Below are 27991 nucleotides of genomic sequence, written 5' to 3'. Positions count from 1 at the left end.
ATATATATATATATTTGGTGTTACTTTGCATCAGTGTTATTTATTTTTTAATCTTAATATATATATGTGGAGGTGCAATGGCCTAGTGGTTAGGGCAGCGAACTCAAAGTCGTAGGATCACGGTTTCGATTCTCAGACCGGGTGTTGTGAGTGTTTATTGAGTGAAAACACCTAAAAGCTCCACGAGGCTCCGGCAGGGGGTGGTGATCCCTGCTGTACTCTTTCACCACAACTTTCTCGCACTCTTTCTTCTGTTGGCCTGCTTGCTTAGCCAGTGGGGTGGTGTCATTTGAAGGCTAAAACAATGCAAACGCATTATGACCAGCGATGTGTAGCAACATCTGATGGTCTGGTCGGTCACAGTGATCACGTGATATATATATATATGTATATAAATATGATATATACATGTGTGGCTGTGTGCCAAGGAGTTTGCTTCTCAACCACATGGCTCTGGATTCAGTCCAGGCATTTAAAAAATAAGATCTGGGGTTGATACATTCGACTGAAAATTCTTCAAGGCGGTGCCCTAGCCCCAATATGGTTGCAGTCTAATGACTGAAACAAGTAAAAGATTGAAGGGAGATAATGATGTAGTATGTATTACATTATACTATGAGAGCAATCCTAGCTTAATGACAATTTCTGAATGATTTGGGTGTGAGAAATGTCTTTAAATTGAAACCTTAGTATATAACGAAAAGCTATTCTATTGAAAATGATTTTGTTTCACCATACTTTAAATTCTTCAGTCATGCCATAACCTAATGATAAATGTATTATCTAATTAGATTTAATAGATAGTTAAAAATCATCATCATTATTATCAAATGCCACAGTGCTGAAATATGCAGATGACATCAAGCTGTACCTCAAAATAAAGAGGTCAGATCCTGTACATTATAGATCTCTATTGCAAGCAGACCTGGACACAATGCAGCAGTTGATCATGGACTAGCAACTCAAGCTGGCTGTGGACAAATGTACCACCATGCATTTTGGGAGGAGAAACCCAGCGTCCACCTATTCCCTCCACAACACTAATCTCAAAAAGTCTTTGTGTGAACGTGACCTGGGTGTTATTGTCGACAGTGATTTGTGTTGGACAAAACACATCGCTAAAATTGTCAAGAAGGCTGAGGGTATCTTGGTATCTTGGTATCACACACCAAATCCTTTGTGAGTCGCTCTCCGACTATCTATCTGTGGCTTTATATAGCTATGGTAAGACCTCACCTGGAATTTGCATCACCGGTCTGGCACCTCTATCTTGCCAAGGATATCAATCGTCTGGAAGCTGTTCAGCGACGTGCAACCAAAAGAATACCCTCCATCAGGCATTTGCCATATTCTGAACGCCTTACTTCCCTGGGCATGGACCCATTGAAACTCCGACGTCTGGCAGCTGACTTGGCAGACACCCATAAAATTATCAACCATCTTACAAACAATAACTCTGGGCACCTTTTCAAACTCCACCCGTCTAACACCCATGGACATATTTACAAAGTCAGGAAACAGCACAGCTCCCATGACTTTAGGAAACATTTTTTCACGCTGAGAGTTGCTGAAGCATGGAACAAACTGCCGGCATCGGTTGTTAGTTGTCGGAGCACTGCATCCTTCAAAACTTCCATGCTTTCTGAGATTCGCCAACACTACACCTGATTTCCTCCCCTCCATGCACACACAAGCATGTATCTGACTCATACATTGTTCGCTTTCCAGACATTTGTACATTACTGCATACACTTTATACGCACTTTCTGACAAGTTGTGGTGCACCTTAGCACTGTATACAATAATTTCATTATTATTATTATTATTATTATTATTATTATTACTTTTTTTTTTCTTCTTTCAAATTTGCTTCCATTTCTTGCCGAGTGTCTTCCCGACTCCTAGGGCAAAGAAACTCATAGTATACATTGGTAGGCCATTAAACCAAACTCAATAGTTCGTTCATTTTTTTTATTTAAAAAAAAATTTTTTTTAAATTTAAATTAAAATACATGAGCAGCAACAGTTCTCACATCGACAATGCTCTTCTCAATACGTGTGATGTACCAGTTAAGACAATCTTTTGCACTTCTTGCAGGGATGGTAAGCCAGGGATCATTCTCATATAATTTTCGGTTCCCTTCTTGATCATTCCTAGTGCTCCTACGATCACTGGTATTGTAACCGCCTTGAGATGCCACATTTTCTCAATTTCAATGAGTAGGTCTTTATATTTTCTGAGCTTGTCAAACTCTTTCGCTGAGATATTATGATCACAGGGGATGCTCATGTCGATCAATAAGCAAACTTTATTGTTTTGGTCTTTCACAACAATATCTGGTTTATTGGCCTTGATGGTTCGGTCTGTATGTACTGGAAAGTCCCACAGAATGGTTACATTTTCTCCTTCAGTTACAGCCTCAGGGTGGTGATTATACCACTTGTCGGCAGTTTTGATATTGTAATGCCAACTTATTAGCCAGTGTAGATATTGGCCAACTCTGTCATGTCTTAATTTATACTCCACTGGTGCTAAGACCTTACATCCAGAGATTAGATGGTCCACTGTTTCAATCATGTCGTTGCAGAATCGGCATTTTGGGTCTGCTCCATTTTTCATCACATTGGCCTGGTAGTTCTGGGTTAATAGGCTTTGATCTTGAGCAGCCAGGATGAAACCTTCGCTCTCTGCTTTTAGCCCTGAGCTCCGTAGCCACTGATGGGTTTGCTTCTGGTCAACATCAGCTTGTTTGCTGCGGGTCACATATTTGCCGTGCAGAGGTTTCTCCTCCCACCTATCAGCCAATTGCTTGTGCGCTTTTTTCGTTGCCATCATTTTCACTTTCTTTGCAACAATAGTTGCCGTACTTCCCTCGGGTTGTTCAGTTTGGGTATCCTGCACGAGATCAATAGCAAATTTTTTGCTTTCCTTTATGATAGAATGAAGCTTCTTTCGTCTCTCGTGATTTTCCACGAGCTTTAGCATCCAGTCATTCGATATTTCGAGATATTTGGCCAGTCCAATTGTGGTTGTTTTGTAAGCTAGTTCAAATTGGATCAGGCCTTATTATTATTATTATTATTATTATTATTATTATTATTATTATTATTATTTAACTTCCATTTTCCATGTTGCCATGGGATGGACAGTTTGACAGGAACAGAGGAAAATCAGAAGACATCACCAAGCTCTGGTATCTACTTTGGCATGGATTCTATGCTCTTCCTAATGCCAACCACTTTACAGAGTGTACTGGGTACTTTTTCCATGTCATCAATAGCAGTGAGGTCATCAAGAAACTTGCAGGACAAGACACCATTCTACTGGGGGGAATAGTATTGAGTGATAGAAAGGTGTCTTGCATTAGAAGAAAGACATGGCTTTCTCAGTTGGGAAAGAGAGAGAGAGAGGGGTGTGGAAAATGGTGAAAATGTAACAAAGGGGAGCAGGGGCCATATACCTAAGTTAGACGTTGGTATGTATAGAGATGTGGACCAGGGATTGGAGAGGGTGGGTAGATGGGTGAGTTCACAAGATTTTGAAGGAGAGTGGGAGCTAGAGTTGGAGGAGGAAGGGATTTAACAGAGATATATGGTGTGCAGGTAGGTGTACACATGAGCAAGAATGAGAGGATTGGGAGAGGAGACATCAGTAGTGAGCATGGGTGGGTTGTAGGAGAGAGAGGGGTATTATTGGATATTACATTGCTGGGCAGATCTTCTCAAGCACAGTGTATCACCAGTTATCTCAGTTCTTTGTCATCTCTGTGTGGCTCATTTCTTGCCACTTCATCTCATGTCTTCCTGTTTTTTCCCTCTTCCACAGTTTCCCTCCATGTATAGAAATTGGTACTTCATTATGCAGCTGTCCTCATCCATATGCATCACATGACTATATCAATGCAATCTTCTCTCTAGCACACTACATCTGATGCCTCTTTTACCTAATTTCTCTCTCAAAACATTTACGTTTTGATGTACATGCATACTAACATTTGACATCCAACAGAACATGCTGGCTTCAAGTAAATTGAAAAATAAAAATAAAATAATTTGATTTAATCTGTCCTAGATCCCATCTCACCAGAAAACAGGGAGAGTTACAAGAAAATATTCAAAAGATCAGAAGGATTGACAAGTTTGACAATAGAAATTGCTGTTTATGTAGATTCTGTTTTAACAAAGTCTCTGGAAGAGGAACATCATTTGATGTCTTTGCAACAGAAGATAGATTTTGTGGTCATCAAATATAATGCTGTAAGTATTTCTATTAGATTGATGGATATTTTTAATAATTAAAAACACTAAGCTGGTGGATTGATAAAATTAGTAGAGTACCAAGTAAATGCTTTGTGGTACTGATTATGCCACTATAATTTCTGTGTTCAAATTCTACCAGAGCTGACCTTATCTTTTATTCTTCTTGGGTTGATAAAATAAATACTGGTTAAGTACTGGAGTTAATTTAGTGATCACAGCCACTCCTCAAAATATGTCTTTGTTGGGTCTTATATTAGGATGCTGAGTTGCAACTTAAAAATATTCTTTTCTACTCTTGGGGAGGGGGCCCAGTTGATTAGATTGACCCCCAATATGCAACTGGTACTTAATTTATCGACCCCAAAAAGATGAAAGGCAAAGTTGACCTCAGCGGAATTTGAACTCAGAACGTAAAGACAGATAAAAAGCCTCTAAGCATTTTGCCTGGCGTGCTAATGTTTCTGCCAACTTGCCACCTTGCAACTCAAAAATATTGTCTTCTTTTGGATTGTTTTTTTTTTTTTATAATTAATTTATAGTTAATGTCTATTGTTTGTTTGATTTTTAAATCTATTTCTTCATTTTACTTAAAATCATATCATTACCCACTATGCAACTATATGTATTATTGGGATGTTCAACACAATGTCTGGAAATCCCATTATTCATGTCAAGGTTTTCTGTTTTATGTTCATTTTTTATTACTTCTGTCTATTTGATTCATAATATTAACCTTATTCATATGTTCTTTAATTTCCTTTTTAAGGATATGGTATATTTTATGCCTATATCAAGCTTCAGTTTGAGCATTATTGCAGTACTTCTCATTATTCTTGAATAACTCCTCATTAGTAGATAGTTGAGATATACTGTATATAAACCTAGTTGTCTGAGTGGAATTTTTCTGTCCATTTAGCTTATATTGTATCATATTATCTTCATTATCAGCAGTCACTGTGTGAATGCATCTTGATCATCTAATTAAGAACCTGTATACTATTAAATGTATTAAATAATCTGTTCACTTAATATCATAAGTTTAAGTGATACTATCCTGTACCCTGAGGTTTTATGGTCCCTCACCAAGAATATACTTTAAGAAGGACTATCTACGACTAGAATCTTCAATTTGTTTCGCCCACACACATGGGTAAAACCTTGAAGAAACCTGCATGGAAATGTCTAACTCGGATTTATATGTACTGCAATTCATTTAAATTTAAATCAACTAAATGTACATTACTGCTATCAAGCAGAAACAGGTGCCAGATTAGAATTTAATGAGAATAATGCTTTAATGAAGAAAATTTAAGATGTATAATTCTCTATTCTTCTATTATGATGTCTTGAGTGTGTGTGTGTGTGTATATATACATATATTTATATAAATATATATATGTATATATATACATATACATATACATATATATATATATATATATATATATATATATATATATATATATATATATGTATGTATATATGTATGTATGTATTTACACACACACACACACACATGTATGAGTGTGTGTGTGCATGTGTATGTATGTATGTATGTATGTATGTATGTATATGAAAGTATAGTAACAACAGAGGAAGGTTAACAAGGAAAAGAGTCATCATGTGTGGCAGACATACAGGTACAAAAAACTAGAAATGTACAGAAAATAGACCCTATCAAATGCCAGGGGGGATACCTAGAAGTAGTTATATATATAGTGGGAATTATATATATAGTGAGAATATATATATATATATATATATATATATATATATATATATATATACATATATATTGTGAGAATTTACAAAAAAAAAATAGATAGAAAGGAACACAGAAATAAACAGGGAGAGAAAATAGAAAAAGGTTGAGTGGCTAGCCCCACCACCACTGCTTGACAATCAATGTTGGTGTGTTTATGTCCCTGTAATTTAGCAGTTCGGTAAAAGTGACCAATAAAAAAATAAGTACTGGAGTTGATTCATTCAACTAAAAGTTCCCCAAGGTGGTGCCCCAGCATAGTCACAGCCTAATGACAAACAAGTAAAAGATAAAAGATGCAGTTATACTGCGTTACAGGGTATATCTTTTGGTTTTTAATAGTATCCTATGAATAGATATAATAAACACTTAGTAATAATGGTGTTATAACCAATATGTTCATGGACCAAAAAGGTATTCACTTGCTGATGAAATCCAAACACAAGAATGAAACTAGTCTAGTTGATCATTCATTTTTTTTTTATTCAGAAAGATATTGTATGTAAAGAGGTGTCAACTACATCTGTCACTAGATGCAGTGTTGATTAAAACCTATAGATATATTCCATAGTACAATACAACATTGAAACAAAATGCTGGTAATGTGCCACTAATAATTGACTTCGTTCTTTTTTCTTTTCTTATACTCTGCAAAGGTTCAGTATGAATACTGGAAAGAGAAACTTAGTGATCTCCATATCATCATTCAAGTAAAGAAGATTGTCTTCTTTGTTAAAGACCCGGTGAGTAATATAGGGCATATCCACAAAAAGATGATAATATTGTTGTTGTTGGTGTTATTGAGATGCAAGTAAACTCTATTCTGTTCTATTCTTCTATATTATTTTCTATTCCAATCTATTCTCTTTCTATTGTATTCTGTTCTCTATTCTGTTTTATTAAGTTTTATTCTAAAAAGATATCTTTGAAAAAAATGTTATGACCAAAAACAAATTGTTGACAGATTGGCAGAAATGTTTGAGCATTTGCCCAACAGCCTTCTGTAGTTCTATCTTTTTACATTTTGATTTCAAATCCAGCAAAGATCAACTTAATCTTTCATCCCTCTGGGGTACTAGTGAAATAATGACACTCACTTAACCATCTAACTTTCTCTTGCTAAAATTTAAGACCCTGTACCTACATTTTATATATGTGTGTGTATGCACACAAATATGCAGTTGTATGACAAGAATTTGCTTCCCAATCACATGATTCTAGGTTCAGTCCCACTGCATGGCACCCTTAGGCAATGTTTTCTACTATAGCCTAGGGCTGGTGAAAGCCTTGTGAGTAAATTTAGTAGATGGAAACTGAAAGAAGCCTGTCATATGTGTGTGTGTGAGTGTGTGTGTGCGTGTGTGTGTGTGCGTGTGTGTGCAAGCATGTGTGTGTCTTTGTGTCTGTGTTTGCCATCACTGCTTGACAACTGGTGTTGGTGTGTTTATGTCCCCATAAGTTAACAGTTTGGCTAAAGAAACTAATTGAGAGAAAAAAACCTGTGGAAGAGGTAGACCTAGGAAGACCTGGTATGAGGTGGTGAAGCAAGACCTTCGAACATTAGGCCTCACCGAGGCAATAACTAGCGACTGAGACCTTTGGAAATATACAGTGTGTGAGAGGACCTGGCAAGCCAAGTGAGACCATAAGCCGTGGCCCATGCCAGGGTTGTAACCAGCCCGCTTATGTGTACCTTTCCTTCATTGGACACTAAACTCTGCTTGCGAAGACCTGTTGAGGCAAGTGAAATCAAAATCAAATCAAATTTGCAAATTTGATGACTGGCACCTGTGACAGTGGAGCGCTAAGAGCACCATCTGAGCATTATAGCTGCCAGAGCAGCCAACTGGCTTCCATGTTGGTGGCATGTAAAAAGCACCATTCAAATGTGATCGTTACCAGCATCACCTTACTAGCACTTGTGTTGGTTGCACGTGAAAAACATTCAAGTGAGATAATTGCCAGTGTTGCTGGACTGGCTCCTGTGCAAGTGGCACATAAAAAACACCACTTGAGCATGGTCGTTGCCAGTACTGCCTGACTGGCCCTCATGCCTGTAGCACGTAAAAGCACTCACTACACTCTTGGAGTGGTTGGCGATAGGAAGGGCATCCAGCTGTAGAAACTCTGCCAGATCAGATTGGAGCCTGGTACAGCCATCTGGTTCGCCAGTCCTCAATGAAATCGTCTAAGCCATGCTAACATGGAAAGTGGACATTAAACGATGATGATGATATATGTATTTATACAGTAAGACAATTTTTTTTTCATGTTTGTTGCACACACGCATCTTTACTAGTACATACGCAGTGAAGCTATACATTAGCGTCGTATTTATTACATTTGTTATTTTCCAGTAAATATTGGTGCTTCGTTGTGCCATTTATTTACTTTTATATGTATAATTTTACCCTCACGGGATATCCTTTACTGGAAAGCAATACTCTCGTATTGCATTACTATTTTCATTTAACTTCTTCACTGTTCTCGTTCTGTTAACGTTTTGGTGTTCAGACGAGTGTACTGGCATAGATGTGGCAACATTTGAAATGTTGTCGAGGTATATGCAGCTGATGAAGACAAATCAAATATACGTTGGCAAACGTATTTCGAAGAGTCTGAAACCGGTACTGCATTATCCGTTTCTAGGTTTTTTATTTTTCAGATGTTCTTCCTAGAGGTAAGACAATTTTTTTTTCATGTTTGTTGCACACACGCATCTTTACTAGTACATACGCAGTGAAGCTATACATTAGCGTCGTATTTATTAAGTTCGCTATTTACCAGTAAATATCGGTGCTTCGTTGTGCCATTTATTTACTTTTATATATATCATCATCATCATCATCATCATCGTTTAACGTCCGTTTTCCGTGCTAGCACAGGTTGGACGGTTCGACCGAGGTCTGGGAAGCCAGGGGCTGCACCAGGCTCCGGTCTGATCTGGCAGTGTTTCTACAGCTGGATGCCCTTCCTAATGCCAATCACTCCGCGAGTGTAGTGGGTGCTTTTTACGTGCCACCTGCACAGGTGCCAGGGGGGTCTGGCATCAGCCACGATCGGTTGGTGCTTTTAACGTGCCACTAGCACGGAAGCCAGCCAAGGCGGCGCTGGCATCGGCCACGTTCGGATGGTGCTTTTTATGTGCCACCAGCACAGAAGCCAGTCGAGGCAGTGCTGGCATTGGCTACGTTCAGATGGTGCTTTTTATGTGCCACCGGCACAGAAGCCAGACGAGGAGGCGCTGGCAACGGCCACGTTCGGATGGTGCTTTTTATGTGCCACCAGCATTGGTATCACAACTATTTCCATTGATGTTTGTTTCAATGTTCATGTACATGCACTTGACTCAATAGGTCTCCTCAAGCACAGCGAGATGTTCTGGGATCCAAGGTACTTTGAATGGGCAGGGGCTATGCGGAACTGGTGCCAGAAGCATCCCGGGTCTTTGCAGTCACAGCACATCTCCAGAGATATCGGTCCTTCGCCATTGCTTCAGTAATATATATATTTATACACTCATACATTCATGTATATGTATATATATATATAATTTAGATGACTTAGAGTGGCCCAGGCCATGTCTAACTTAATAGCGCTACCTGATAGGATTTGCTAAATCCTTTTTAAGTCAAGTTTTGTGGTATCATGGCCCATTCAAGTAGGGAGTTCTTGTTGAGTGAGTTGTATCCAGGTATAGGTGGCTTATTTGTTATCCCTTGAAGAAATTTGTCCAGATTCCATTTAAATGTGATGGAATCTTTTTCCTCTTTGATTTGTTTTAGGACAAAGTTGAATCGGGCAGGGCCTGTTGAGGAAAAGAAATTGGGTTGCAGTGTATTTATGTGTTGTGATCCTGAATTTGGTAGAGAATGTATGGCTTGTAGTCCTAGCCTTCTGGAACTAATGCTGATGTTGTTTGGGCAATACTGGTGGTATATTCTCCACATTGTGCAAATGATGTATCACTCATGATGGCACTGGAGAGGATAGAGTTTCAATGTTTTAAGGTGGTCCCAATAATTGAGATCAGTCATGCCTTTAATTCTTTTAGTGAATGCCCTCTGGAGTGATTCAATTTTTGAAATGCTTTGTTTTGTGTGTGGAGACCACAGAGGGCAGCAGTATCCAAGGTGTGGCCATACAAAGGAGGAGAAAAGAGAAATGATGACACCTTGTCCTCTGGACCAGAAGGTTCTTACATTCCAAGAGTTCATCTCATGAGCTATATTGACATTATTGTTGATGTGGACACTCCAGCTGAGATTGTTTACAACAGTTGCTCCTAGGACTCTGATATTATTAGATACTATGAGTGGTTCCCCTGAGGGAAGAGAATATGGTTGTTTTAGCATAATCTTTTTTCCAAAATGAATCAGTTCTTATTTTCCCTTGTTTAGACGCATTTTGTTTTTGTCTGCCCATTGGCTTACAGCATGTAGCTCAGACTGGAATTCAGTTCAGTCTTCTTCTCTGTTGATAATTTTCTGGAGCTGAGAGTCATTGGTAAATATTTTCACTTTGCTGTGATTGATGTTGCTTGAAATGTTAATATAGACAATAAACAGAAATGGGCCGAAGACAGAACCCTGAGGGACACCACTGGCGACTTTTGCTGAGCTTGAGTGGATTCCTCTGATCACATGTTATGTTCTGTTCTCCAGGAAATACTCAATCCAGTGTAATAGTTTTCCATGGATTCCAATCTTTGACAATTTTGACAATATGTTGCTGTAGTTGACTCTGTCGAATGCTTTACTGAAATCAACATATATGACATCAGATTTTGAACCTGTTCTGTGATGGTAAGATCAACAAAAAAATGTATTCCATCTGGTGAGAGATAAATATTATTTAATATACACAATGAATGTTATGTGCTACTAATAGTCTTAAATTTAGTTAGTTATGATATGTGGTTTGTGTCTGATGATTATGTTAGGTATTTCTCAATATCTGAAACTATTAATAGCACATAAAGACATGTTTGTGTATATTAAGTAATATACATATATACATACATATATATATATATATATATATATATATATATATATATGAAAGTCTGTGAGGATTACTTAATACAGTTTTTGAAGTGTAAAGGAAATTTTTATTTTAAAATTATTTTTTAAAAAAATGTTATGAAATCTTTTATGAGGATGTTACTAACCTCTTTTTGGAAGAAGTTTTTTTCTAGCGTGTGAACGCTTGTATTTGCTTTGTAAGAGTCTTGATATGAAAATGTGTGTTGAAATAGATATTGCTATATTTTGGGATGGTCATTTTTATTTTTTTGCCAAATAAATACATGCTCTATATATTTGTGAAGAATGAATATATAGTGCATGTGTTTGTTTGCCAAAATAAAATAATAAATGACCATCCCAAAATATAACAATATATATATCAGGCTTGTACGGTGTTACTGGTGCTCTTGGCGGTCTGCACACCAAGGCATTTGGCTACTTCATTTCAAAATATAACTACACGTGGATTGTTGGCGGTTTTTACCCCCCCATCTACTTTTTCTCTTGGACTTTCCTGTCTCCTTTTTCTGAAGAAGAGTTTTGCTCGAAATGTAAAACTAACTTTCTCTCCTTCCCTGAGCATCTGTTAATACTTTGCATGTATCACGTCCTTGCGCTGTTGTTTTTTCTTGTGTTTTTTCTTTGTGTTTTTGGGACTATATGTGTGTGTGTGTGTGTATTATACACACACACGCATACATATATCTTATTGGGTCATCCCCAAAATAATATTTTATACTATTTTTTTTCAAAATTATGATAAAGTCCTTTTTAAATCTAAAATATACTCTCCTTCATTTTCTACAATGTTCTTCCATCTGTCTAGTAGACTTGCAAGGCCCCTCTTCCAAAATTCACTTGTCCGTGACGAAAAATACTCCTCCAGTACTGACCTAACCTCGTCTACAGAAATCATATTTTTTCCATCCAAATAATTTTGAAGACTGCAGAATAAAGGATAATCAGATGGGGCAATGTCCGGTAAATATGGTGGGTGGGGTATCGTTTTCCATTCAAACTACTCCAGCCTTTGGAATGTTATCCTCGCTGTATGTGGCCGAGCATTATCCTGATGGAAGAACACCTTTCGTCTTGGAACCAAAGATGGTCATTTTCCTTCTAGTGCTGACTTAAGCTGCTCAAGCTGATTGCTGTAGATATCCCTTGTTATCATTTGGTTTGGGTTTAAAAGTTCAAAGTGGACTAGACCTTTCATATCCCACCAAATAGACACCAATGCCTTACGTGGGTGAAGACCTTTAGCTTGTGGTGCCAGTGTTTCTCCTTTCGCTACCCACTGTCTTTGGTGCTTGAATTTTTTATAGAGAACCCATTTTTCTCATCACCAGTTGCTATTCGGTCCCAAAATGGTTCATTCATGAGACGTGACAGCAAAGAAGAGCACATATTCACTCTCTGCGCACAATTGGACTTGGAAAGTTTGCGAGGAACACATTGACCCAAATTTGCTCACTTTTCTGATGGCATGCAGATGTCGATGAATGGTTGAATGCCCTAATCCAAGCTTCTCTGTTAGTTCCTCAACAGCTACGATGAGATTTTGTTCCACCAGAGCTTGCAGGATGGTCTCGTCGAGCGCTACAGACTTTTCAGGATGAGGCTCATCTTCTAGACTGGAGTCTATCCGGCTCAGAATTTCTAGAACCACTGCTTATGGTTATTGTCTGATACCCATATACTGCATTAATATTCCTCGCACTTTCTGTTGAATTGTTGGCTTTAATGAACTAATAAAGCAAAATATGCCAAATATGTTCCTTTGTAACTTCCATAATAGTTTTGAAAAAATAACTGTTAAAATCGAACTGTACTCTTCAAAACTTGCATTAAGTATAAGTATTTTATTCGAGCCACAAGGGTCAAATATAGAGGGCATGGTACAAAATGAACATGGGGTCGGGAAGCATATAGAAATACATAGAAATGAACAATTAAAAATTTATTAAAATAAAACGAATGGTTTACACTCATGCAAGACCTTTCATTCCCAACATGCATATCACTTGCTCCAATCTTTTACCATATGTATCCGATGACAGGCACTTCCTCTCTAGCCTTATTTTCCTTCATAGAACGAAAACAATTTCAGAGAGTGGGGTGGAACAATCGTTATAACTGACTCAGATGACAGCTGTACTCTTCCCATACTTGAAAACAGTCGTTCGATATAAACCCATTTAGGTAAAGAATTATATTTTTCATAATTTGTTTCTTTCATTTTTATATTTTTTTCAGATGGAACACTTCAAAGAAAAGAATTTAGACTCAATCTTATATTCATTCTGTGCTTGGCAGCGATTTCACATTCCTCGATTTGATCATGCTATGCTCTTATCAAAGTAAATATATCATCTTTAGATTAACTCTTGACTATTTATACAAATTTTTAGTCCCTGATATATGATATTGTATTACAAATGATTATGTCATAAATACTAACCAACTGCAGATGTATACTCGTATTGCCCTTGCCAGAGCACGTTCCATGGACCGTGCATCCGCTCTCTCCCCCCGAACCCGCCCTGCAATCTCCCGGCTTCACGCCATTTCCCCTCCACCGGTCACTCTTTGCAACACCTGTCTGTGTTCGGATTGTCCTTGCACAGAGGCTATCCGGACTCCCGTTTGCGCCGTGAACAGGGATTAATCTTCTCTTTTCACTCTTTTACGCCATTTGGGCTCAACTCTCCTCCCCGACCCCTACTTCTTTTCACTCCTACATCTCTTCACCCCTACTCTCTTTCTCTCTTCTCTCTTACTCTCTTTCTCTCTTCTCTCTTTCTCTCTGCTCCCTCACTCTCCTTCTCTCTTCTCTCCCCCTCCCTCCTTCCTCCCACCCAACTCTCCTCTCTTGACCCGACTCCTATTTCTCTTCACTCCTACTTCTCTTCACCGTTACTCTCTTTCCCTCTTCTCTCTTTCTCTCCCCTCTTTCCCTCTTCCCTCTTACTCTCTTTCTCTCTTCTCTCTTACTCTCTTTCTCTCTTCTCTCCTCCTCTCTCTCCTCACATACCCCACCTCTACCCCCACCCTCTGCCTACCCACAAACCCCAACTTTACCCCCACCCTCAGACGAACCTACACCCCACCCGTGCTTTTCCCACTCTCGCCTCCCCACCTCCCAACAACATCACACCACACCACACTACACCATACAACATTACACACACCAGCTCTGACCAATTCCCATCCCCACATTTTCACACCTACACATACATACACTCACACGTCCAGACCACCAGCCCTCTTTCACATGCACAAACATACTCTCTTATACACATACGCACCTTCGTGTTGGGGGTCATCTTTACTTTGTTATCTCCCCTACTTTCCTTCTCGTGCGTGACCCTTCTGTTCGAGTCAGACGCCATGATAGATCGTTAGCCACTACACACATTTTTTTCTCTCCTTGTTTTTTTCTGTGTCCCTTTCTGTAGAAGAGCGTAGGCTCGAAACGTAAAAGACTTTTTCTATTCCTGAGCGTTATACTAATACATCTGTTTGTTTTGTACACCACCTGTCTTCGTCTTCTGTTTTTTTCGTAAACTCTCCCTACATATATATTATATATATATATATATATATATATATATATATATATATATATAGTTGAAATTTACAGAAAAGCAAAAGACAATGACAGGTGTATAAACAACATAGAGGTCTATTAGTTTAACGCTCGGGAAGGTGAGAGAGTCTTTTACATTTCGAGCCTACACTCTTCAGCAGAAAGGAATATGAGGAAATTTGGAAATTTTAGAGCTAGCGATCAATAATGTTGGTCAATCATGTATATATATATATATATATATATATATATATATATATATATATATATATATATATATATATATATATATGTATGTATGTATGTATACATATACATCTGTGCGTTGTTACTTTGCCTCTTTCTCTCTCCCTTTCTTTTCTTTTTCATCTTCTCTTCCTTTCTTCTCCTTCTGCCTTTTGAATTTTTCGACCTTTTATACTCCATACGTCATTACTTTACCTTCTCTCTCCCTTTTTTTCTCATTTTTCAATCATGCCTCATTACAAACTTTTCCTTCTCTACCTTCACCACCGCCTAAAGAAGCACCTTTCTACACTCCCTCTCCGCTGCTTTCAAGCTATTAATCTTTCCCTACTAATTTTCAAAAAAACAAGGTTCTCTAGCTACGTTTCATTTCTCAGTCGCTGCCTCCACCACCGCTTCATTTCCAAAGATTTCTGCTTCAATTTCCACCTTACTCTCTACTCTGCTTCAGCCATCCTATCCATACTCTGTACTACTTCCTACCGCCTTATGCGTACCACCATTCGTTCCAATCTCCCCAAAATACACACCATCGACCGCCTTCTCCCTCTCGCTTATTCCATCTTCGCCTCTCTGTCACCCTCCTATGCACACTCTACTTTACGTTGTATAATCCATTTAAATTATCTCTTCCATTAATTTCTCGCTCGCATTAAACAACGTAAACTCCACTCACTCCACCATTTCATCACATCCAATGTCACTACCGCAACTCCTTCCCTCCCCCTCCCTCTCCCATACACTCCCTCTTCTCCTCACCTCAACTCCTCCGTCACTCCAACCCCCACACATACTTACTCCTCCTTTCTCTCATCCCAGCCTTCCACTACCACTCCCCTCCCATATCTGATCCATCTACACACTCCCACTTCAGTCTGTTGTTACCATTCCTCCTGATCTTCCTTACTCTCAGGTGGATAGCTCTTTTCTCAGTAGAGGTCTGCGCTTTATTCTCCTCATTCCATCCAGTAGCAAATTTCAGACTCGTGCTGAATAGCTTTGTGCGCCGTGTCAGGCTATATGCACTATTTCACAACACTCCACCTGCATCTAACGAAGAGGATTGCTCCACCGACCTGGGCCGCCGACAATCCCACTGGACGCCAACTCCTGGCCAGTTCCAAGTAGTCGATCATTTTGCAGGCATCTGTCAACGTGTTGTGACCGGTTTAACTTTCGCAGGCATCCTCGACATCTGAACATCTCCCCAGCCGAACTCTCGGCTATTCGATGTCTCCGACGCCGCAAAGACATTATCATAAAACCGACCGACAAGGGTGGAGCCGTGGTGGTATGGCACGCGGTTCTCTACAAGGCTGAACCTCTCCGCCAACTTCAAGACACCTCTTTCTACTGCTCTCTGCCCTCCAACCCACGCCTAGCTATCAACAGACGGTATCCTTCACTATCCATGACATTATCTCCTCCTCCTATCTCCCTCCCACAGCCTACAGTCTCATTGTTCGCACTCCTTGCATCTCCACTATTTACTTCCTTCCCCAAATCCACAAACCCAACAACCTTGGCCGCCTCATCGTCCCGCATGTAACTGTCCCACTGAACTCATCTCTAAATACCTCGGGCGTGTCCTTGCCTCCCTAGTGGCTTCCTTTCCACCACACATCCACGACACTAATCATGTTCTTTGTCTTTTCAACTCTTTCTCCTTCCCTCCCAGCCCCTCTAAACTTCGCTTCGCTCTTGATATCAAGAGTCTATATACGGTGTTCCCACACCACGAAGGACTCTTGCCCTCAAACACTTCCTAGACCTTCGATCCAACCCCCAACCTGAGACGTGCGCACTTCTTCATCTGGCCGAACTTGTTCTCTCCCTCAACGGATTCTAGTTAACGGGGGAGATTTACCAACAGCTCTCTCGGGAGTGGCCATGGGAATGAGAATGGGCCCCAACTATGCAAACCTGTTCGTTGGCTATGTTGAGGCCCAAATATTTTCAAGATTCACAGGCCCCACTCCCGAACTATAAGTCGTTATATTGATGATTGTATCGGTGCGTCTGCGTTCTCCCGTGAACAACTAGACTCCTTCCTCTCTTTTGTCCAATCCTTCCATGCTGCCCACGAATTCTCCTGCACCATTTCAAACACTTCCGTCGCCTTTCTCAACATTTCGGTCAACATACACAACTTCACTCCCACTACCTCCATCCACTACAAACTCATCGACTCACACTCATACTTCAACTTCTCCTCCTCCCACCCTACCTACACCAAGCTCTCAATCCCCTTCTCCCAATTCCTCCATCTGCGCAGGCTCTGCAGTGACAATAAATGACTTTGAGACTCAGTCTCAACTCATGGCTCACCACTTCATCTTTCATGGATATCTCCTCACCACTATCCACACCACCCTTGTCAGGGTACGATCTGTGGACCGCGCCTCTGCTCTCTCTCCTCGCACCTGCCCCGCCGTTACCCATCTCCCGTTTCCGCTCACCTACCACCCCTCCATCCTGCCTCTCCAATGCACCATTCTCCGAGCCTTCCGGCGACTCCAGTTCGACCCCTCTACTTTGCCCATCTTCCCCAACCTACTCCTCCCCGTGTTCAAATGAGCCCACAACCTACGTGACCTCCTGGTCCACAGTTTCTTCCCTAACCCTACCTCCCAACCTGGTTCATTCCCCTGTTCCTGCCCACGCTGCCGCACTTGCCCCTACCTCTCCAACACCACCATCCTCACAGGCACCCATCATCGTCCCTATCATATCACTGACTCCTTTACATGCTCTTCTAGCAACGTCATTTACTACATCTCCTGCTCTTTCTGTCCTTCTGTGTACATTGGTCAAATGGGACGCTGTTTGGCTGACCGATTCGCGGAGCACCTCCAGGACATTAGACTCAGCAGTGATTCCCCAGTCTCACGCCATTTCCGCTCTACTGATCATTCATTACGACACAACTGTGTTTGGATTGTCTTTGCTCAGGGGCCATCCGGTCTCCTCCTTTGCTGTGAACAGGAATTAATCTTCTCCCTTCGCTCATTTGCGCCACATGGGCTCAACTTCCCTCCCTCCTCTCCTCTCTTCATCTCACACCTACTTCCTCTCTTCACTCCTCCCACCTCTCCTCTCCCCTCTTGCTCTGACACCTACTTCCTCTTTACCTTCTCACTTCATCGTTACTCCGTCCATCCACACCCCACACCTACACATCCCACCCACCCCGCACATATCCCACCATACCCCCACATCATCACTTTAACCCCACACACCACCCTCACATCCCCACACCCCATCCTTGCATCCCCACACCTCAAACTTGCATCACCACATCCCACCACACACTACCACATCACACCATCCGCAAAACTAACACTGACCACTTCCCAGCATCCACACACCCACACATTACGGACGTACACACACGCACACAGCCGCACGTCAAAGTCACCAGCCCCTATTCACACGCACACACTTATACACTCTCACGTATACACACACGCTCACCATCGTTTTGGGATCACCAATACTTTATTATCTCCCCTTCTTCCTAGCTCTCCTGTCTAACTACCTCTGTCCAGCCAGCCACCATGATTGACCACTAGCTCCAAAAGATTTTTTATTCTCTCGCTGTTTATTTCATCGAGTTCCTTTCTGTTGAAGAGCATAAGCTCGAAATGTAAAAGGACTTTCTCACCTACCAAAACGTTAAACTAATACACCTCTCTTCGCCTGGTGTACACATACACATATATATATACATATATATACATATACATATATATGCATATATATATACACACACACACACACACATATATATATACGCATATATACATACATGTATATATATACATATATATATATGTATTATACATACATACATACATACATACACACACACACACATATATATATGTATATATATATATATATATATATATATATATATATATATATATATATATATATATATTGTGCTTGCATCTGCCATACTCTGAACGTTTTGCTTCTCTGGGCATGGACACATAGAAGCTCAGACGTTTGGCAACTGACTTGGTAGACACCCACAAGATTATCCATAATCTTTCCAACAACAACCTCGGGTACCTTTTTTGTATTCCATATGACAAACACCCGTGGACATGCTTACAAAATTAAAGACAACACAGCACCCATGACTTTTGGAAACTAGTTTTTCACGCTTGAAATTGTGGAAGCATGGAATAAACTACCCGTATCAGTTGTAAGCTGTTTAGACACTACATTCTTCAAAACTTCCATGCTTCCTGGCATCCAACAACAGTACACCTGATGGCTTTTATGCTTTCTTAGTTGTAGTGCACTGAGCACTGTATGCGACAGTTTCTTTCATATATATATCATACATACATACACATATATGTGTGTGAATGAGAGAGAGTTTAGAGGGATATATCATCCGAGTGGATACTGTAGTGGCTCTCAGTTATGTTCCAGATTACAGCTAAGCACATCGATCAGTATTTAACGTCTATAACTATTATTAGTTGTCAGTCACTGTAAATTTTGTGTCCACTTCTCTGACTGATAATATTGAATTATAATGATATAGAACATGGAGACTTGTTCATCCTCAAAATTTATTTCCTCTTATTTTACAATTTTATATAGCATATTATTATGGTCTTTATGACCCACATGTTTTCACTGAACAGATTATGGGCAGTTTCAGATGCAACCTGGCACGATTTTTGTTGCAGCTTCTTCATTTGGCTAGTTTTGAAGCGAACTGAGTGGAGTTAGGTTTTTTGTTGGCTAGGGTTCGGTGGGAGGTGGTGAGGTTGTTCTGAAATTGAAATTCAATCGGTTAGTAGGCTTCTGCAGTTGACCTCGAATTCACACTAGTTACTGTCCAAAGTCAGGGTTTGGTCTAATTAGGTCAAGGTTGATGTTTTGCAGGGTTCCTTGTTTATTGTGGTGGTTGGGTGTGGTGTAGCTTTGATTTCAAGTGTAGTGCTTGTAGTGTAAAGTCTTTAGCTGTTCATATATTCATTTTCTTGACTGTGTTGTTTATGTTTTGCGGTATACATTGAATTGAGTATATGCTAGGTTTGCTAAGGAGTACCATGAATTTTGGGGGTTTAAGATATGTTCTTGATTGTAGGTGGAGCATTGGTTATCTAGAACCTTCTTTCAATTTTTTTAAAGTTTTGCTGTGTTAGTGTGTACGCATCTTAAGGCCTGTTCAAGTCTGATATTAAGTAATGTGTTTCTCGATGTAAATATTTGGTATAATTCTCCTATACACAAGTCACACCTTTTCTTTCTGTCTGCTTTGGTTTAGCTGTACTAATTATTTCCCACTCTATAGAATAGTTATGGTTCCTGTCTTTAATTGACCAGATCAGTTTACTTAGGCTAGTATCCTTTATCTTTCTCTATCTCTAAAAGAACTTAAGTGATTGGCCAGCCTTCTCTTGAAATTAAGAGAACTTGCCCCTATATAGAAGTACGCCCTTCCCTCAGAAGTGATTTTGCATCTATAGACCAAGTTTTTCTCCAAACATCTTGATTTTAAAGGCATACTGTATCCCTAGAACAGTTGCGGGAACTTAATTCCTTTTTTCTATTATTTATTGTGTTATGGCTTCCACTAGAAGTCTCTGCTGTCTTCGTTTGTATTGGTCTAGTATCATTTCTAAGCTTCTTATATATATAGGTGTTTATGTGCTGGCATTTTTAGCAGGTCGCACGTCCTGTCTTGTGGAGATATTGGTATGTATTAGAGTTGTTACCCTTTGACTTCTGGCTCTTAGATTACTTCCCACACCCTTATTCAACTGTGTGTTATTTTGGTTTTAGTGCCCTGGTCCCTTATGTAGCTAACTGTTTCTAGTTAGACCAAACCCTGACTTTGGACAGCAACTGGTGTGAATTTGAGGTCAACCGCTCAAGCCTACAAACGGATTGAATTTCAGTTTCAAAATAACCCCACCACCTCCCTCCGAACCCTAACAAAAAAAAACTAACTCCATTCAGTTCACTTCGAAACTAGCTAAATGGTTAGACCCTGAAGAAGCTGCACCAAAAATCATGCCAGGTTGCACCTGCAACTACCCATAATCTGTGCAATCTGTGCAGTGGAAACATGTGAATCATAAAGATCATAAACAATATACTAAATAAAATTGTAAAATAAGAGGAAATAAATTTTGAGGATGAACAAGTTTCCATGTTCTATATCATTATAATTATTTCTAATACGCACACACACACACACGCACGCACACACACATGTAGCATGAACAGGACCCTAACATGAAGCGTTTATTTACAGAAGACAAGTGAATATATATAGTTACATGTACACGCGCGCTCACACATGCACACATGCATGTACACACGCACACACGTATGATGATTTATCAATCATTTACTGCTTTATCTACATCCTATATTAAATTCATTCATTTCAATATGATACAGAAAAGAATCAAACGAATCTGGAGGACGAGCATACCAGCCTGGAGTTTGCCGTGCATCATTACACTGTGCTGTCAATAATGAGGTAACATGGGGACTTTGGTATTTGGAAGCACATGAGTTAGGTCATAAGTAAGTTCTGACAACTTATATCCATGGCTCAATTATATGTCTGCTATATGCCTACACACACACACACAAACACTATCTGTCTGTCTCTCTCTCTCTCTATATATATATGTATATATATATATATATATATATATATATATATATATATATATATATATATATATATATATATATAAATATATATATATATATATATATATATATATAAAAGTGAGTGTGTATGTATATATATTATATATATATATATATATATAAAAGTGAGTGTGTATGTATATATATATATATATATATATATATATATATATATATATATTTATTTATATTTATATATTAATAAACTGTATATTCTGTTTATTTTTATTTACATATTGGAATAACATTGTCATTGATATAGATAATATAAACCAGTAAATTCTTCGGATATTTAATATCCCTTAGGTGTATTTTACACCTAGATAAATTGTATATACATACATATATACACAGACACATACACACACACATATATATATAAGCATACGCACATACGCACACACACATATGCATACATACATACATACACACATACATACATAAACATACATATACACACACACACACATATATACAGGGTGCAGTGAATAAACTATTGTCTAAATTACGCAAAATTGAAAATAAAACTGACATTTTATTTTAAAAGATATATTTACCAAAATTACATAAAAATAAAATCGCCATTGGCTTTGACCACGGCCTCTAGATGACTTCAGAACCGTCTGCAACTCTTCCGGACAATCTCCTTGTTTAAGTTAGTGAGTGCTGCCATAATCCTTGCCTTCAGTTCATTTTTGGTGTTACAAGGAGTTTTGTTGGTCTCTTGCTCAACTGCACCCCACAAATAATAATCAAGGGATTGCAGTGTGAGGAGTTAGGAGGCTAGATGTTAGGGGCAATGTGGTCGCTGAAATTGACTGACAGCCATGACTGGTTTCTCCTGCTTGTGTGGCATTGTGCAGAACCCTGTTGCCAGACATAGGGTCTTTCAGCAGCCACCCTCTTGACCCAGGGCAGCACTGCCTCCCCCAGAAACTTGATGTAGGCCTCCATGTTGAGTCTGAGGTCGTGTGGGAAGAGGAATGGAAGGATAACGTCACCATCACTAGAGATCCAAACACCATGAGGTTGACTGAATGTTTGACTTTTATCACTCTTAGTAATGTCCTCAGATTGACACTCAAACACTATGAAATGGTCGTATTGGAATTTCTGGTTGAGTCAGTTGCATCATGGTGCTGTTTTTCTCACAGACGGTGCCCAACTGACCCTACTATACTGTGTAGTCGACAAAATCAAAGACAAATAATGCGCATGAAAATAAAATGGCGACAATTTACCCATCATACCCTGTATATATATTATATGGTTTTATTTGTTTCAGCTATATGATTGCAGCAATGCTGGAGCACTTACTTTAGTCGAAGAAATCAAACCCAAGACTTATTCTTTGTAAGCCTAGTACTTATTCTATCGGTTTCTTTTGCCGAGCCGCTAAGTTATGGGGATGTAAACACACCAACATTGGTTGTCAAGTGATGATGGGGGACAAACACAGACACACAAGCACACATACACATAAACATATACGACGGGCTTCTTTCAGTTTCCGTCAACCAAATCCACTCACAAAGCTTGTCCAAGGTGCCACGCAATGGGAGTGAACCCGGGACCATGTGGTTGGGAAGCAATCTTCTTACTACACAGCCATACATACGCATGTATACATATATATATGTGTGTGTGTGTGTGTGTGTGTATGTATATATATATATATATATATATATATATACACAAACATACAATTCAAATAACAAATAAAATTAATGGACAACGAGAGGATGTGCACAAGGCATGTACTAGTGTGTTACTTGATGAAAAAAGAGTTTGACATTTTGAGCATAGCTCTTTGTTGGAAAGGAAATAGTGAAAAAGAGTAAAGTAAAAAAAAAAGGAAAAGAACTCGCCAACAACACGTGTGCGTAGATACATTGCTGAAGTATATATATGTATGTGTGTGTGCGTATGTATGTATGTATATATATATATATATAGGAGATGTACTTGCATAGCAAGTGATTTGATCTGAGATCGTGTGCTGAAACGAAAACAATTGCAGTGTGGAAGGTGTTTGTAAGCCATTTAAGAATTATACAAAAGCCTTTCGATTCACTTCAACATTTAAGTTTAATTTGTCAAAATATTTTCGTCACTTTAAGACCGCGACCTGTTCTTAAAGCGACGAAAATATTTTGACAAATTAAACTTAAATGTTGAAGTGAATCGAATGACTTTTGTGTGTTTCTTAAATGGCTTACAAACACCTTCCACACTGCAATTGTTTATATATATATATATATATATATTTCACACAATATAATATATATATATATATATAAAAATTAGAAAAAAAACACCTTTTATCAATTCAAAATGAACAATTAAATTACACCATCTAGAAAATTACATTTAATAGAAATCTTAAAATTAAAATAACAATAAAATACCGATGATTAAGTAAATTGCAAAACATAATAAAAACCAATTATATACGTTTTTATAATTTTTTTTGCAGTTTACTTAATCATCGGTATTTTATTATTATTTTAATTTTACTATTTCTATTATATGTAATTTTCTAGATGGTGTAATCTAATTGTTCATTTTGAATTGATAAAAGGTGTTTTTTCTAATTCATATATATATATAGAGTATCTCATTATGCTCATATTAGTCAGATGTATTGATGTAATATGCAGTTATAAATGAGTTACTTATATATATATCTCAAGGCCTCATCAGCGATTATAAAGTACAATTCTAAAGGTATAAAATGAAGTACAATTATAAAGGTATGAAATGAAGATATAACGTGCAAATATGAATATTAGAGAAGGTACACATATACAAGAATAAGTTTATATACATACATACATATACATATAAGTGTATACACACCTACATATACATATATATAAGTATATACATTATAATATACATACACATAAGGTTACAGTTAATCAAATCTATATACTAGAATATACATACATACATATATCCACATCAAAGTACACTCTCTCATATTTGTGTATTAATATTTACTGAATCTCAGTTTTTTATGCGCTAAACCACTTGGTGTTAAATTGATGTTATTAAATTAATATCCAATTTTTTCACCCTTATTTTGACTTTAATTATAAATTAATATGTTCTCAAACTACTGCGGTAAATTATTTATGCTGTATTTATTTCCGGTAATTTTGGCGCGCTCGAACGAGGGCATTTGAACAAAACTGCGAATATAATAGGCTGAACTACTCATGGTTTTAACTTAGTGTTAATATCAGACGTGCAGTTCGACAAATTATATTTATGATGAATCCTACTGATGATCTGTAGATTTATTGTGTACGTAAAATCGCATAATTTATTAACAGTGAAACAATTGTCTGGGGTTAATCTATATTTTTGTTATTTTTCATTTGTCCTGCTCGCTTACGTTCATAGTTGTGCTAATTTTTCTTGAGAACAATTCTTAGTGGTTGAGACCATTGCGGATCTATTTTTAGCGTAAGAGCGTCCACATAGTGGATTCTCTCTTATATTTGTATATTTCGTCGCGGTCTTAAAGCGACGAAAATATTTTGAAGTGAATTGAACGGCTTTTGTGTGTTTCTTAAATGGCTTACAAACACCTTCCACGCTGCAATTGTTTTTGTTTCAGCATACGATCTGAGATATAATGGAGAAATCTTGATCAACAACATTTGACTTCCATCGATTATTATTTTTTGATAGAAAACGTTACTCCATCTAACAGCCGTTTCTGCTTCCAATGTCTTGCAGTGCTGACAAAAAAAAAAAAGAATCCAGAAAATAATATTCGTCATATTTTATAACACATCTGATCTGGAACATGGAGCTTCATCAGAGTGAAGAAAAGTAGATAAAAGAAAAGAAAAGAAGAGAAGCCTCGAGAGGAGTAATGAAGGCTTAATATATTTGAATCATACCATTTTGCAGTGTAACGCTTCAGGCCGTGGAGATTTTTCTTAACGGCCTGAAGCGTTACACTGCAAAATGGTATGATTCAAATATATTAAGCCTTTATTCCTCCTCCCGAGGCTCTTTTTTTCTTTTCTTTTATTGTATATATTCTTCTTCACGCTGATGAAGCTCCATGTTTCAGTTCAGTGTATTATAAAATATGACGAATATTATTCTCTGAATTTTCTTTGGCAACACTGCAGGACATTGGAAGCAGAAACGGCTGTTAGATGGGATAAAGTTTTGTATTAAAAAATAATAATCGATGGTAGTCAATTGTTGTAGATCAAAATTTCTCCATTTTCTGCTTAATTTAAATTTGATTACTGATAAACTCTTGTATCCTATGGGCATAACATGCTTGCATATGTATGCCCAGAGTTAACATAGATAATTTATACCGGTAGTAAAACGGATATTCTTACCCCTTAGACAGTTATTTCAACCGCTAACTCTACTAACCTATATGTATATATATATATGCGTGTGTGTGTGTGTGCATGTATGTATATATATATATATATCACGTGACTGACCAGTCCATCAGATGTAGTTACACATCGCTGGTCACAATGCGTTCGCATTGTTTTAGCCACCCCACTGGCTAAGCGAGTAGGCCAACAGAAGAAAGAGTGGGAGAAAGAGTACAGCAGGGATGACCACCCCCTGCCGGAGCCTCGTGGAGCTTTTAGGTATTTTCACTCAATAAACACTCACAACGCCCGGTCTGGGAATCGAAACCACGATCCTACGACCGCGAGTCCGCTGCCCTAACCACTGGGCCATTGCGCCTCCACACAACACACACACACACATATATACATATATATACATGTATGTATGTGTGTATATATATATATATGCATGTATGTATGTGTGTATATATATGTATATATGTATATATATTTATATATATATATATATGAGGAAAAGAATCTGAAAATGCAGGAGTGTTTTTAAAGTATTCATTAACTTAACCGGTTTCACTTATCTAAATAGATCTTCAAAAGTAAGGTACGAGGCTTTGTGTATCCTCTGTGATGAATCAAAAAACAGTTTACATTAAGGCATTCCGATCAGGTAATAAAATTTTTTACAATAAGAAGATAAAAATTAGTTTACATGAATATATCCAAATTATGTAATAGAGTCTTTGACGAGAAGATATTACAAGTTTGGTTTGTCAATCAGTGGGTGCTAAAGTTTTAGTCTCACTGTGATCAGAAACCATAATTGTTTGCGCAAAATATACTGTCACGTGACATTAACGCACGGACGTAGCAGGAAACGTACAGAAGGTTCTAAACTTAATCACATGTTTATTCTCTACAAACGTTTGACGGGAAACATTCAGAGCATTGATTGTTTAGTACTACCACCAGACTTGTTCAGTCAACCACGTTAGCCTTAACTTACAACGCTAAACATTGTCACTTGATACTAATACACGGATGTGGCAGAGAACCTACAAAAATTTCTAAGACCAGTCATGTGACTATTGTCTACCAATCAAACCCTATTCAAAACATACTAATTTGAGCTGTGAACTCCCTATAAAAATAGGGCAAGTTTCAAACACTAGTCAGAAGCAAAACAGCTGTGACATAAGCCACGTCTTTCTATTTCAAATTTTTGAAAATCGGTGTAAGCTGTGAAACCGGTTAAATCTTTAAATATAATAATAATAATAATAAATATTTTAACTTTTATTTTCAACTTTTATTTTTCCTATATTTCTATCCATGTGGAATAAAATAACCTTGTTTTATATATATATTTATATATCAGAATTGAGGATTTTCCTAAGTATGGCTTTCAGCTGGGTAGGTGCATAGGCACTTATTAGAGTAGCTAACCGCCCACCTTTCGTAGAGTCATTAGACATTCATTTATAGGAACAGGAAGCTCCTCCAACTTCTTAAGGATATCAGATCGAACTTCAAAGCCAACACCAGCCTTTCTGCGCCCCCTCTTCTGCCTCCTCTTCCAAAAAAAGGTGTATTCACCTTCTACTTCCTCGAGATGACCATCACCTTCTATACGAGTCCCTGAAAGTTCTGAAACATCAATGTTATAACAGTTCAGCGTGCGAGCAACAAGTGCAGTGCGTCTTTCAGGCCTACAATCCCTCTTGCTATCCAACAGAGTGCACATATTCCAACATGAAATGTTCCAAGATCTATCCAGATTTTATAAATAAAAATCTCTTTGTTTTTTTGAGCGCAGAGTGACCATCTGCCAGTCACACTAAAGTGACTAGTCATAGAAAGACAGGCAATTTTTTTTATCACCTTTTCTAGAACCTCCCCGGCCTCCGGATGAGCAGTGTCATCCCTAAATGGAGCTGCTCAGACACACAATTGAATCCTACCGCTGTCTTGGGCAACAAGGAAACGACTTTATATCTAGCATGGGCCGCCTATGTGCAGGTCGCAGACTACATGCTTCCAACCCATCAAGTCT

At 38.3% G+C, this 27991-nt stretch overlaps 1 protein-coding gene across 1 annotated transcript in view; it reads left to right on the top strand.

Annotated features, from left to right (window-relative positions):
* Positions 1 to 27991, top strand: part of LOC118763023 (A disintegrin and metalloproteinase with thrombospondin motifs 7-like) — a 206659-nt gene that overhangs the window by 45176 nt on the left and 133492 nt on the right. Inside the window, exons 6-8 of the mRNA XM_036502187.1 lie at positions 4073 to 4257; positions 6679 to 6765; positions 13306 to 13409. Of these exons, the coding sequence (XP_036358080.1) occupies positions 4073 to 4257; positions 6679 to 6765; positions 13306 to 13409 (376 nt within the window). The remainder of the gene's footprint in view (positions 1 to 4072; positions 4258 to 6678; positions 6766 to 13305; positions 13410 to 27991) is intronic.

This window comes from Octopus sinensis, linkage group LG4 (assembly GCF_006345805.1).
Source record: "Octopus sinensis linkage group LG4, ASM634580v1, whole genome shotgun sequence".
In the NCBI taxonomy this organism is placed as follows: Eukaryota; Metazoa; Mollusca; class Cephalopoda; order Octopoda; family Octopodidae; genus Octopus; species Octopus sinensis.
The sequence above is the reverse complement of the archived record's forward strand: the minus strand, read 5'-3'. Positions and strand labels throughout refer to the sequence as shown.